Here is a 14,923-nt window from a genome sequence, read left to right as displayed (position 1 = left end):
GAAATTATATCTCAGGTTAAAGCCCAGTTTGCAAAACATCTGTGCCACTCCAGTAGAAGACAGACACTGGGATTGGTGCTCAAAGCCCTGCCTGTTGGGTTCTCAGACACTTTTGCATAATCCTTGGAGTTACAAGGAGCACAATTTGAAATCAATTAGCAAACAACTTTAAGAGGCAGTTTGTCATGTTGAGTAATTGGCTCATAGAGAAAGAAAAATACTGTAATGGAAGGATAAGTGGTGAGTTGTCAGTGGATTTCACTTTAGCATTATTTTTATATCATTTTTATTTTTATGGGATTTTGTTTCCATTTATACTACTTATTTGTACCGTTTAAGCCCTATGGGGGACACAGCCCTCATTGCTGATTCATCTGATAATTATAACACATAAATCCTATGTGCATAGTAAATATTTCTTTTTTGATAACATAGCGTTGTCCTATATTTAAGTGTCTTGGAATTCTATGAACTCTATATAGATATCTCAAAATCTTGTTAATCCCTTTTCTGTTTGCTGCAAACTTTCTTTCTATTTTTAAGTAGTAACTTCTAAATGTAATTTAGCACAGAGCTATTCCGGATATCCTCTTCAGTAGCAGAGTTGATAACAGAATTGAGCTTTGTGAAATTTTCAGTTCTAGACCCACTGGTTTTAAGGCCTCTGCAGATTTCAACATTGGAAATCCCAGTAGCCACAGTGTTTGACATATAGAAGGTGCTTCAAAGAATAGTGGTTTTAAAAATTCTAAACTTGAAATGTCTTTGTGTAGCCAGTTTTTATTATGATTTTACCTCCACTTTTTGCCATGTGGAGAAAATGACAGCGGGACCCACACCGTGTCAAATCCGCACTGCGGAGCCCGCGCTCAGGACACAGTGCGAAGTGGCGCAGCGCTCTCCCTTCTTCATGACGGGTTGTGTGAGGGACGCGATGCGTCGACCAACCTGTCTAGGTCCTTTTTTGTGGCTGGGAGGGTAGTCCATCTACTCTCTCTCATATGTAGTTAATCTTTTTCTTTCTTGTTTAAGGCCTTCTGTTTGGTGAGCCCCGTATTCCTTATATTAAGAGAAATAGGTGTTTTATCAAAAGCCATAATATATAATGGAATGAAAGTAAATGGATATCAAGGGTTTGTTTTCTACTTAAGTCATGTGCTTTAACGCCGTCAACACTTGAAATCGAGAGATGCCTTTGGGTAATCATTTCACAGTACTTACTTGTTCACCTGATTTAATACCCTTTATTTATAACTATATTTCTCATTTCTTTTTTTTTTTCTGCAGTCTAAAACTATAACAGTAAGGAATTCAGATACAGCAAGTGAAGTTATCAACATGTCACTACCAATGCTAGGGATAACTGTAAGTTACTCTCCTACATACTGTTAGTGAAAAGCAAACTTTTTATTCTTTAGGTTCATATAAATATTATCCCTTTCATCATAAGACAGCTGATTACTGGCAATACCGAATTCATGTTTTGTCCCCCCCAAAATGGAGGAAATAAGAACAGGAAAGCCTTACTATTAGATGCTCCTCTTATACTGCTGTTGTAAAACTTACCTGAGCTGGAAAGCATAGTAAGATTAGACTGTACTGTTAGAATGATAATAATATGTGTTTTTATTGTATATGCTGTATACATATTCAGTTGGGGAGTTTTCTTGGTATAATATTCTAATGAGTAAGTTCTAACCTCCTTCACATGTACGTGTCTCTCTACGACTGTTCTTCTCTTCTCTCCTTTCCTGGTTCTTCTCCTCTACCTAATTATTCTATTATCCCAAGATTCCATCAGTCTTAGGAGGGTGAATTCTGAAGGATTTGCCCTGTAGTAGAATTTATACATGAAGAACACATAGCTAGAATCAATGTTCACTGACTGCAGATCCAGAAGATGAGTTGGCTGGTACCTCAACTGAATTGGTAAATTGAAAAACAAGCTTTGAGAACGGCATTAAGGAGGACACTTGTTGGGATGAGCACTGCATGTTGTAGTAAGGGGATGAAGCACTGACTTCTACTCCTGAAATCATTATTGCACTTCATGCTAACTAACTTGGATGTAAATTTAAATAAATAAATAAATAAATAAATAAATAAATAACTTTTAAAAACAACAACAAGCTTTGAATCAGATCCTGGATTTAAAGAGCTTTAGTGTGCATCCCGCATCTCCCCTCCATTTTACTTTTAGCTTCTGCTTTTTTCTGTTTTGCGGGGCAAAGGTGAGTTTTTGAAATTTAATTAATGGAGAAGATTGGCATGTTTGAGGATGAGGTAGGGAGAACACTGGAAAATCCTCGTCCTCTCCACCCTGCCAGTGTATAGACCGCATACCGTGGGCCTTGTGTTAACGGGAGTGACTTTCAGAGGGACGGACACTAGAGGAAGCACTTGAACAACACCACTTCTTGAGTAAGACTGTCTACGAACATGAAAGCGCGGTGTTACTGTGCTGCAGCATGCCAAACGTCTTAGATGTGTCACAGTCTTCTAAGCTGCATTTCAATTCACTGGGACACAGTGCTATCCTACGCCCCTAGGCACTCAGAGAAATCACAATTTAGGGTAAGAGATCTCATTTATTTTAGTCACATTTAATAATATACTTAAGATATGATTAGATTTATGTGCACTGGGTAAAGCTAGCGCCTCTGCATTGATTTTTAAGCTCATGTGTTTATATCTTGGAATAGTTTAAGGGAAGGGAAAGGAGATTGATTAGTGACAGGATTCATTTTACTTATGCTTTTCCTTTGAGAAAAGTAATCCATGTCCTGAGACCAAAAATATTCCTATTCATTATAATTAGGAATGGAGGCTATTTGGTTATGCTCTTCTAATGGGTTATTGCATATTTTCAGATACTACAAAAAAAAAAAATAAAGGATTTTTATCAGATTGCCTGCCGTCCCTATTTGCAATAAAATTTTTTAAGTTGAGAATGGGGAAGGAAGTGACAAATAGGGTAGAGGAGGAGGCCAGAAGTAATTCTCCACATCCAGGACCCTCTATTATAAGGTCAGAACGTTGATTTTTAATCCAAAGATAAAGGCAAGAATATTGAATATTACCAGTCTCTTCTAGCTTCATTTAGAACATTTGTCCTTTATCCTGTCCTAGACGATGCAGCAGAGTCTATTGAATTTGGTATTATTTCTTTCAAGTGAGATTTTTAGTATTGCTGGGCTATAATTCTGCCCGTGAACAATTTCATTGTGTTCTATGACTGGGCCTATTCTCTAGAATTCTTGTCCTTTCTGTATCCAGGACTGGACTTGCCCAAAATAAAACCAGTGTAGACTGTGCCAGCCACCTATCTCCTCAAAGCCTCTTGGTCATTCTCCTTCTGCTCAGAAACTGCTGAGCTAATACAGTCAGCCCTTGAGATTTCACTTTTTCATCACAGACACAGCATTGTTGTGGCTTTCTGGATAACGAGGATGTCTTTGCAGGGGCATGTTGGAGATTAAGTCCAGTATTTTCTGAGAAGTCCAGAGGCATGGCAGAAGTCAGGACTCTAATGAAGAGATCAGCCTTTTAGAAAACTAGGACATTTCTTTCTGCTTTGTAAAGGGGCTTATAATTTTACGTTCTGTGGGCTACCCATAACCATAAGGGCTTTCTTCCATTGCAGTCTATGGATCGCTGGTCATCACTAGGAAGAGAGGACAGGACTGCTGAGTCCTCTGCCAGGGATGAGACAGGAATATGGATTGTAGGAATTAGCATTGCCATCTTCAAAAACTGTATTCACCCCCATGAACTTGAACAGCATTTATATTGTCCCCATTTTTTCTCCAAACATAAAAATCCACCCCCAAAATATGTCTTTATTCAGTTACCAAACGTGACGGAATTATTGTTAATATTTTTATCTCCAAGGGCTCTGAGAGAGATTACCAGCTTTGGGTCAATTCTGGCAAAGAAGAGGCACCATACCCACTTATTGGTAAGTTTCTTCAAATATCTAAGATAGGATTGTGTTTTAATTATAATTCTAAGTGTCTATGAGAACTGGTCATGGAGTCCTGAATTTAAGTGCATCAAATATTATATCTCATATAATATTTATTCATTCATTCAGTAAATACCTATCAACCATTTCCTAAGGGCTAGGCAAATAGTGTCTCTTCACTCAAGCAGTTAATGGTGTAGGTGAGAAGAGAAATGTAAATTTCTCTTTGTTTTTTTTTTTTTTTACTTTACAAACACCTATTTTGCAAACCTTTTTAAAATTTTTTCCATGAGAAAACAACATGTATTGGTATTCCTTTTCCCTATATATTTTTTTCATCTTCAGTTCTTGAATTTCCTGTTCCCTTTCCTCCCTACTACATTGCCTCTGTGGAAGACCATCTGTAATCCATTCATGCCTCTTAGTTGATCAGTGAGTATTCAACACCTGCCCTAGGCATCCTAAAGAAAAGGAGATTAATCCATTTAGAGTCCTAAAAATATTCACTGACTTGTAAGCGAGCTACTACTTCAGTACTTTGCTATTTCTCTAGACAGATTTTCCAGCATTTGTTCTGAGAAATTATTGGAAGTGAATAGGTTACATCTCACCTTGTTTAAACCATTTAGCTAAAAAAAAAAAAAAAAAAAAAACTTCTTTTTTGTTTGTTTGTTTTGGGTGTTTTGTTTCTGTTTGTGTTTGGTTGCTTTGAGGAGGAGAGCGAGGGAAGGACAGAGAGAGAGGAAGAGAGAGAATCTTACAACCCTGAGGTCATGACTTGAGCCAGAATCAAGAGTCAGATGCTTAACTACTGAGCCACGCAGGCACCCCCACTAAAAGTACTTCTTGATCAGTAAGGTCACCCAGTGTGGTTTAACAGAAATAGAGCAAATAAAATAAGGGACAGTATCTGTAACAGATCTTGAGATGATAACAGTAATAATTATAAGGATGATAATGATTTCTGCCAATAAAAAAAAAATGCTTACTAGCTGCCAGAAAGTGTGCAGAGCATATTATATGCATTATCTCATGTAATCCTTTCATTTACCTGGGTGATCACTGCTTTCTAATTCAGGATGTTTCAAGTGATCTGAATAATCTAAAACCAACATATTCTCAGACTTAAAGTAAAGCAACCTGTCATGCACATAGCTGAGGATAAAATTCACTGCATTTGTTTTCTTTTTTAATGGTGTCATTTTTGTAAGAATCAGCAATGAGGTTGTGATTAAAAATCAAATAAATAATTGTTTTAATAAAATCTATTGATTAAAACTATTCGGATGGTAGCTTTCAGGCTTAAAACAGCTTCAAGCTTGATTGCTAACTTGCACTAAATAAATAAATAACCAACCAACCAACCAACCAACCAACCATGGGACACGACTTAGCAGCGATTCTCCATTGTATATTTCAGTGTGCCTTGGAAACTTCGGTTGTAGTGTAGCTGCTGGCTACTCGTTTTTTGGCCTTAATCCATGGAAGCAGCTGTAGAGCTTGATATCATTGGAACATTGGTATTACATGCCTCTGCTGGATGGACAGAGAAGAGGTCACAGGGTGATATCCAGTGATAAATTAGAAATAGAAGAGAATTTATTCTCTGTACTTAAAAAAAATAAAAATAAAAAAAGGCAGATCTACAGCACAGTGGAACTTGAAGGTTTCAGTGAAGGCAGTGCAACCACCGAGAAGACTAAAGAGCAATCAGATGTCCAGGATTTAGTTTTTGTTTGCCATTTCCTCTTTGAATCCTGTTTCTGTGTTTCTAATACCCCGCAGTCTTCCTTCTGATTATTGCCTGTGAACACTACCCTCAGAGGGCAGCAGTGGGAGGAAAGCATAAATCACACAAACCAGTCTTAATGCTCTGAAGTAACTCTGATTATATAAGTAATAAGAAGTGATGAAATGTCTTTTTCAGACAGACATCTTGTGTTGAATAATAGTGATGCTTGAAATAGATAGTCCTTTGCTCTTACTATTTGAATAATATTAACCATTAAAGTTTACTTATTTGATCCTTATCGCTGTGTGATTTTTTAATCCATGGATTTAAGGGTGGAGATGTCAAGGATTTGCTGAGGATTTACAGATACGGTTCGTGTTGAAGGAAAACTAGAATACCTTTAAATATTCTCAGAAGCGAACATAGGAAAAGTCAACATCATGCAACTCACAAGCTAATCTGTGCATTCCAAAGAAGATATTCTTTTAAGATTCTTTTCCCTTTGCTTTTTTTTCTCACCTCCCCCCCGCCCCCCACCCCCAACCACCTGCTTAAAACTACTTTGATAGGGCCACCTGCATTATGCTGTGGTCTCCAAGCGTAAGAGCGTGCATAGTGATCATTCAGTCAACAAAAGGATTCTTTATTCCCGAAGTCCCAGGAGCAAACTGCAGTGTGTTGTAGTATGTGGCACACATGTCCCCGGTGCCCGTCAGCCTGAAGTCTACATTGAGATTTTTCTCTGTGTAGGGCATGAATATCCCTATGGAATTAAAATGAGCCATCTTCGGGACACTGTGCTCCTGACACAGGGATCGAAGGACAGCAGCACGCCGTCCGGCCTCCAGGAGTCCTTTCTCATGGAGCAGCTGCCCCGAGAGCTGCAGTGCCAATTCATCCTGAAGCCCAGCCGCCTGGCCGCAGCCCAGCAGCTGAGCGGTGAGTTGCTTCTCCTCCTTCGCGGAGCCTGTTTTGAGCAAAAGTTTTTATTCTTGAAGAAAAGTCAGTACAAAGGCAGAGATCCAAACTTCCAGCCAGATGAGGTATTTTTTTTTCTTTTGAATTTGCTAAGTGTTTTGAAGGGAAAGATGGAGTTTTAGAAGATAATTTTATAAATCAGCAGTAGGCGTGTACTCAGCAGTCAGCAGAACAGGCTGTTCCTTCTGTCTTCACTGTGCTTTTCCCCTTTAACCTTCTGCTCGCTGCAGCGTCAGAGGCGCCGGGCAGTGGCTCAGGTCCTCACTGCCTTCTTTGTACTGTAACACATCGCCCTGTGTGGTGCCCCTAACTGGTCACATGATAAGAGGGAGTCCGTCAGTGACGGGGCTCAGGAGACTGTGGATCTTGCTGTAGATAAGTATGTGAAGACTAAGGTGATCTGCATGGGAATCTCTCCCTAGTCTGCTAATCTAATCTGCATTCCCTGTCAACGTAGCCATCTCTTTCACTCACCCCATAATACTTTAGAATGATAAAAGTGATCTTGAACACATGAGGCCCGTTACTTACCCGAAACCACGTTTGAGCTTTAAGCCCTCAGTCTGAAAGCTAGGTTGTATGGGAAATAGAAGAAAATGCAGAAAGTGTGAGTGGGTGAGCAGAAAGTTGGTGCCGAATTTCCATAGACACCTTTGTCCCTTTGAACCAGCTGGGGGATCGGGTGAACACGGCGACTCTTCCGTGTGCATTCCTCCACACAGGCACATGCCCCCTGTCCCTCTGTGGTGGTGCCCAACCTCAGACTTTATACTCCACTGAAGCCCTCCATCGGGGGCTGCGCCATCTTGCCAGCACAGCTGTAAAAGCCTAACCTTGCGTGTGCGCCGGCCACCTTCCCTCCTAGGATGGTAAATTGAGCTTTGGGGACTCCAAGGCTGTTTCCTCACATCTTTGGGCCATTTTGAAGGGGTATCATAGAGACGTCATAGTTTTCCATCCACTAAAACGTGAGCTCCGTGAAGGCGGGTATTGTGGTCTGTTTTGTTATTCTCAGCACCTGGAACAGTACTTGACATACCTACAAGTAAGTGCTCGATATATATTTGTTGGTCTTTAAAGATGCAAAAGGAATGTCGCCTCTATAAGCTGAGAAGAATATTTCGCTCTTCTACCTTAATACTCAGGTTTTTCAAAATTATTTCTCTGTGTCCCTTGTCACTTTCATTTTAATTAGTTTGACCAATAATCAGGAGTCAAAAATCCTAAGGGTTTTACCCAATTTTGCCAACGACTTGCTCAATTAAATTGTAGGCACTCTGTGCTTATTAATTCTCTGTTTCTCCTAATTGGAAGTAAGGATAATTGTGGTTACAGCTATAAGAGGATCAGAGATGGAGTAATTATAGACCAATGGTGCCAACAAAGCTGGGCATCAGAATCACCTGTGCAACTAAAAAGTTACGGTTGTACCAGTTCTGTATTTTTTAACACATAAGATTTAGAGCTACAGCTGCTTTGGAAACCACCAATTTAAATCAGGGTTCAGCAGATTTTTTCCGCAAAGGGCCAGATAGTAAACTTTGCAGGTCAACAAACAAAATTGAGGAAATTATGTAGCTACTCATGTGACAAGAGACAAAACAAATTGCCACCCATTATTATTGACGATAATTAATATATAGTAATAATTGAGTACAATTTCATGTAATACAGGTCTAGTAATGAGAAGAATTGAATTCTTTTGGAGGAATAACCTTTTGCATAATTGGAGCACCAAGGTCATCATAATTGAATGCAAAATGTTCTGATCTGTAATGAGATTTTATATATTTTATCGTCTTTGAAAATATCTTTTCACATAGGTAGTTCCAAGTACTACTTTCATTCTACTAGCATATAATTTTAGTTGCATATATTCCCCTCTTCGAAGGCATTTGTAGAATTTTGATATTTGTCTTTGAGCATGTCACTGTAGATGAATCACTTCCAATTGAAGATGGGGCAGAAGCTTCTCAATGGCACAGTTAAAGGATCTTGGGAATCTGGAAATTTCCTTTGCACTTGCATTGAGGTTGGTAAAATAGCACTGCAACTGTAGCTGGAGCTCAGAAAATATATCTGTTACCAATGTGTGTGAGAATGGAGATGTTGCTTCTTTAACTTCTGGTAGCACAAGAGGGGGAGAAACAGCTTGACGTTACTCGTGATGAAGTGTCAGTTGTTTTCAACATGAAACTTTCAGAAGTTTTATGTCTAAACACGTTTTTGCCTTGTAATTCATTAAGAAACATCATCCAATTTGCAGCAAAAACTAATTTCCAAAGCCAATCACTACTAGAAAAAATCTTCTCTTTCATAAAAATTTCAATCTCAGCCGTGAGCTCAAATCTCACTATAAAACTATACCCCTGATGAGTCATTGAGCTGCTATGTGATAGCACAGGTCAGGCCAGTCAGCTTCTGTTTCTGACAGAAATTCACAGAAATGGCAATGGGTAAGTCCAGGAGAGCGAATGAAGTTTACTGTTGACTCTGCTGGTCCACTAATCCATGATGGATGCAAATACTTCCCGTGCGGTACTGCTGATGAATTATACACTGAATACCACTGGATACTAAACACTTTACATTTTCACAAGCTTTGCAGATTTGTCAAATTACATCTTTTTTCTGGAATCTGAAGATTCCACTTGAGGTTGTACTGAATTATTATTAACTTTTCAAATTCTATGACAGCATTCTTACCTGTAGTTGTTCCTTGCAGACTGTTCAAGGCTGACACCTCAGTCACTTCAAAGGAGGCACTGACTTCTCAAATAAACAAATGAACAGTATTGGTAACATCTGCCAACTAATCAAGAACCAAGGAAAGTCGCTGAAAATAATTTGCCTTGTTTTTTAGTTTCCTATTAATGTTACTCCGAATGTTCTCAACTATTCAAGCAGCTGTTCTCACCAAAAAGGCTAATATCCTCAAGTGTAGTTTCTGTGTACACATCTCTTTGTCAGCTGCAAGCATACAAAATTTAAGTAGCTGACCCCTGGTAAATGGCCTTACCTGCATCAATGAGCTGCTCAGAAACGGACATTTTTTGGAGCCTCATTTTTGTTTATTTTTGTGAAGAAATTCTGCAGTGCTGAGATTATTTCATTTAAATATTCCACATTTTTCTACTCATCACTTTCTTCTGAGTTGGGAATATTGTGCTGAGTTCCTAGTGTGATTATGTCAACGTATAGTATATTCTTTTACCACAGCTGTTATATCCTTGCATGATTTATTGCAATAACGCAGTCATCCATACTGCTCTGCGCCTTAAAAGCTCAACACTAGGCATGACAGGTAATAAAAAATTGAAATTTTACAGTATCATGATACTCAAGGCACTCAAAATATTATCCACATGTAAATGTGTCATTGCAGTTCGTTGTGTTGAGCAGCAGTGCAAAGCATCAGTGAGAGCCCCACTGATGGCCTTTGTCACAACTACTAGGCTGCCATTGAGCATGACGTCAAAGCAGCCTTGGACAGTACATAAACGAATGAATGTAGCTGTGTTCCAGCAAGAATTTCATATAATTTTTAGGTGTCACTGAATGTTATTGTTCTTTTGACTTTTTTCAACTTTCAAAAATGTAAAGACCTTGAAGGCTGTCCAGAAAGAGATGTAAGGCCAGATTTGGCCCATGGAGCATAGTTTGCTCCCTCAAATGTGGAATTTTGTCAAGTGCATTTTCCGCATAGACTGAAATGATGATATGACTTTAACTCTTCCTTTTGGTGATGTGGTGTACCACATTGATTGATTTGCCAATGTTGAACCATCCTTGCATCCCTGGAATAAGTCAATAATGGTGTATGATCCTTCTAATGTATTGTTGACTTTGGTTTGCTAATGATATTCTTGAGAATTTTTGCATCATGTTCGTTAAGGATATTGGCCTGCAATTTTATTTTCTTGTGTCTTTGTCTGATTTTGATATCAGATTAGTGCTGGCCTTACAAAATGAGTTTGACAGTGTCCTTCCTCTTCTATTTTGTGAAAGAGTTTGAGAGGGATTTGTATTAATTCCTCTTTTCATACTTGGTAGAATTCACTAGTTAAGCAGTTTGGTCCTGGACTTTTGTTTGTGGGGAGGATTTTAATTACTGATATTATCACCTTACCAGTAACTGTTTAGATTTTATTTTTTTTCTTAATGGATTTTATTTTTATTTTTATTTGAGAGAGGGAGCATGTGAGAGTGTGGAAGGGGTAGAAGGGGAGATAGAATCCCAAGCAGGCTCCATGCCCGGTGCAGAGCCCAATACAGGGCCCTGTCCAACAACTGTGAAATCATGACCTGAGCCAAAATCAAGAGTCAGATGCTCAACTGACTGAGCCACCCAGGCTCCCCTGGTCTGTTTAGATTTTCTGTTTCTTCCATTATTCAGGCTTGTAAGGTTGTATGTTTCTAGGATTTTATCCATTTCTCCTAGGTTTTCCAATTTATTGGTATGTAATCGTTCACAGTAGTCTCTCATGATCATTTGTATTTTTGTAATATCAGCTGTAAGCCTCCTATTTCATTTCCAATTTTATTTATTTGAGCCTTCTCTTTTTCTTGGTGAGCTAGCTTAAGATTTGTGAATTTTCCTTATCTTTTCAAAGAAGCAGCTCCTGGTTTCAGTGATTTTTCTCTTGTCATTTTAGTCTTTGTTTCATTTATTGCTGCTCTGATCTTTGTTATTTCCTTCCTTCTGATAACTTTGGGCTTTGGTTGTTCTCCTTTTTCTAGTTCCTTGAGGTGTAAGGTTAGGTGGTTCATTTTAGATTTTCCTGTTTCTTGGCATAGGCATTTATTTCTACTAATTTCCCTCTTAGAACTGCTTTTGCTGCATCCCGTAAGTTTTGGTATGTGGTATTTTTTTTTTTGACCCATGTTTTTCAGTAATTTTCAGTTTGTTTAATCTTCATGCATTTGAATTTTCCAGTTTTCTTTTTGTAACTGATTTCTAGTTTCATACCGTTGTGGTCAGAAAACATGCTTGAATGTGACTTCAGCTTCTTAAATTTGTTAAGACCACTTTTGTGGCCTAATGTATGATCTCTCTTGGAGAGTTTTTCCATTTTCACTTGAGAAGAATGTGTATTCTGTTCTGTTTGGATGGAGTGCTCTGCATGTATGTATGTGAAGTCCATCTGGTCTACCATGTCGTTTAAGGCTAGTATTTCTTTATTGATTTTTGGTCTGGATGGTCTATCCATTGATGTAAGTGGGGTATCCCACTTTACAATGTTATTTCCTCTGTGGATTGATCTCTTTATCATTATATAATGACTTTCTTTGTTTCTTATTATAGACTTTGTTTTTAAAGTCTGTTTTGTCTGATGTGACATAAGTATAGCTTCTCCAGCTTTCTTTTGGTTTACATTTGCAGGGAATATCTTTTTCTATCACTTCATTTTCAGTCTGTGTATGTCCTTAAGTCTGAAGCAAGTCTCTTGTAAGTAGCATATAGATGACTCTTACGTTTGTTTTTTTTAATCCATTCAGCCACTCTGTGTCTTTTAATTGGAGCTTTTAGTACATTTACATTTAAAGTCGTTATTCATAGGTATGTGCTTATGGCCATTTTGTTATTTGTTTTCTGGCTGTTTTGTAGTTCCTCTGTTCCTTTCTTCTTTTCAGCCTCTCTTCCTTTTGGTTTGATGGTGTTCTTTAGTGATTTCTTAGTTCCTTTCTCATTGTCTTTTGTGTATCTACTGTAGATTTTTGCTTGGTGGTTACCATGAGACTTACATACAACAGATTTATAACATTCTAGTTTAAGTTGATAGTAACTAAAGTTTCTAAAGCTCTGCATTTTTACTCTACCCTGCTGTGTTTTATGTTTTTGATGTCACATTTTACATCTTTTTATCTTGTGTAACCCTTAACTAATTATTATAGTTTGTTATTTTTACTACTCTTGTCTTTTAACCTTCATGTTAGCTTTATAAGTGATCAATCCACTATCTTATATGTTTATTTACCTTTACCATTGGGAGTTATATTTTTATATGTTTTCAGCTTGAAAATGTCCCTTTAACTTTCTTGCAAGGCTGATTTAGTAGTGATGAACTCCTTTAGCTCTTACTTTTCTGGAAGACTATCTCTTCTTTAATTCTGAATGATAAGTTTCCTGTGTAGTATATTCTTCCTTGGAAATTTTTTTCTTTCAGCTGAATATATCATGCTACTCCCTCTAGCCTGCAGAGTTTCTGCTGAAAAATCTAATAGTCTTATGGGGGTTCTCTTGTACATAACAAGTGATTTTTCTCCTGATGCTTTTAAGATTCCCTCCTGGTCTTTAAATTTTGGCATTTTAATTATTATGTGTTTTTGTGTGGGTCTCTTTGGATTCATCATATTTGGAACTCTCTAGGATTCCAGGGTGTGGATGTCTTTTTCTTTTCACAGCTTAGGGAAGTTTTTAGCCATTATTTCTTCAAATAAGTTTTCTGACCCTTTCTCTATTTCCTCTCCTTTTAGGAATCCTAAAATGCAAATATTAGTTTGCTTGATATTGTCCCACAAGTCCCTTTACCATCTTTAGTCTTTTTTTTTTTTCATTCCTTTTTCTTTTTGCTGCTTAGATCAGGTGAGCACCTCTGCCTGGTCTTCAGGTTCACTGATCCTTTCTTCTACTTCCTCTGGTCTGTTGTTGAACTCTTCTATTGTCTTTTGTTTTGTTTTGTTTTGTTTTAAGTTTATTTATTTTGAGAGAGAGCAGGGGAGGGGCACAGAGGGAGAGAGAGAATCCCAAGAAGGCTTCACACCAGCAGTATGGAGCCTGACACAGGGCTTGAACTCATCAACCATTAGATCATGACCTGAGCCAAAACCAAGAATCGGACGCTTAACTGACTGAGCCACCTAGGCTCCACCACTGTGTTTTTTTAGTTCAGTTATGATACTCTTCAGCTCTGTGACCTCTGCTTAGAACTTTCCTGTATTTTCTATCCCTTTGTTGAAGTTCTGTGTGTATCCATTCTTCTTCTGAGTTCAGTGAGAATCTAAATGGTCATTACTTTGAATTCTTTATCATTACTTACCTTCACTTCATTAATTTTTTTGAGGTTTTTTTCTTCTGTTTGTAATATCTTCCTGTGTTTCTTCATTTTGCTTAACTCTCTGTACAAGTTTCTATAGATTAAATTCTATACAACTACTTCTCCCAGTCTTTAAGTGTCGGCCTTGTGTAGGAGATGAACCTTAACATTCACCCCTGCCCTGGCTCTTGGTTGTCTCTAAAACCTTTGTGATTGTCCAAGCAGCCTGTCTTATTGTCAGTAACTCCCAGTAGTTGAGGGTGTGCCAAGACCAGTCAGTGTTCCAAAGGGGGAGGATCTCACTCAGCACCTATATTTAAGCTGATTGGAAGCCAGACCTCCAGGCAGCAGCTTTTAAAGAATGCAAATATATGCGGTCCTTTGGGACCACAAGCATACAACCTGCTGGTCCCTAAAGCCAGGCCATCTGAAGGTGTCCCCTGGGCAACAGTAGCAAAAGTCAGGGTTCCAGACAAAAGTATAAGCTTCTTTCTGGGAGATACCGGTGATCTATAAAGAGGCAGAGGGGGAGTGCAAAAATGTATCCACCATCCTGTGTTCCCTGAGAATACCTTCATGGCCTCTAGATGTGTGCCAAATCTGAAGCTTGTCCCTAAAGCTGAATCTTCAGGACTGGCAAGTAGGCCTCGTTCACAGAAATGATGGGGGTGTGTTTCAGTCTGCTGTCTTCAGTGCTCTGGGTGTAATAGTCTGCCAGGAACCATCTGTGATTCTTACAGTTTCATGAGACATAGGAATGCAAGTCACCGTGGCCTCCAGTACCAGGCAGTCATTGGGCATCCCCTGGGTGAAAGCCACAAAAACCTGTCAAAACTGGTCACCAGACATGTGTATCTCCAGGAGAGGAAGAGCATGAAAATGGCATCCACTGGCTGGAGCAAGGCAGACGGGGAGTGTAAAAACAGCACCTGCCCAAAAAAGCGGAAAAAAAGGAAAAGGAAAAAAAAGGAAGGGAGGGAGGGAGGGAGGGAGGGAGGGAGGGAGGAAGGAAGGAAGGAAGGAAGGAAGGAAGGAAGGAAGGAAGGAAGGAAGGAAGAAAAGGCAAAGGGAAAGAAAAAGAAAAAGAAAAAGGAAGGGGGGAAAAAATGGCACCTGCCAGCTTTAGTTAGGCAGAGGGAGAGCGTGGAAAATGATGCCCACCCACTGGAACATAAGGATCATAAAGATGGCACCTGCTGTAAAGGGAACTGT

At 38.8% G+C, this 14,923-nt stretch overlaps 1 protein-coding gene across 7 annotated transcripts in view; it reads left to right on the top strand.

The window, feature by feature from the left end:
- Positions 1-14,923, top strand: part of ARHGAP20 (Rho GTPase activating protein 20) — a 127,486-nt gene that overhangs the window by 94,411 nt on the left and 18,152 nt on the right. For 6 of the 7 annotated variants that reach the window (XM_023239081.2, XM_023239079.2, XM_023239078.2 and 3 more), the window contains 3 exons: positions 1,288-1,365; positions 3,892-3,958; positions 6,447-6,635. In XM_023239081.2, the coding sequence (XP_023094849.2) occupies positions 1,288-1,365; positions 3,892-3,958; positions 6,447-6,635 (334 nt within the window). Of the gene's footprint in view, positions 1-1,287; positions 1,366-2,356; positions 2,575-3,891; positions 3,959-6,446; positions 6,636-14,923 lie in introns of those variants that run through there. The other variant, XM_045038261.1, reaches the window with a different exon arrangement.

The sequence above is a fragment of the Felis catus genome, chromosome D1 (genome assembly GCF_018350175.1).
Source record: "Felis catus isolate Fca126 chromosome D1, F.catus_Fca126_mat1.0, whole genome shotgun sequence".
Taxonomy (NCBI): domain Eukaryota; kingdom Metazoa; phylum Chordata; class Mammalia; order Carnivora; family Felidae; genus Felis; species Felis catus.
This window is presented reverse-complemented; position numbering and strand designations above follow the sequence as displayed.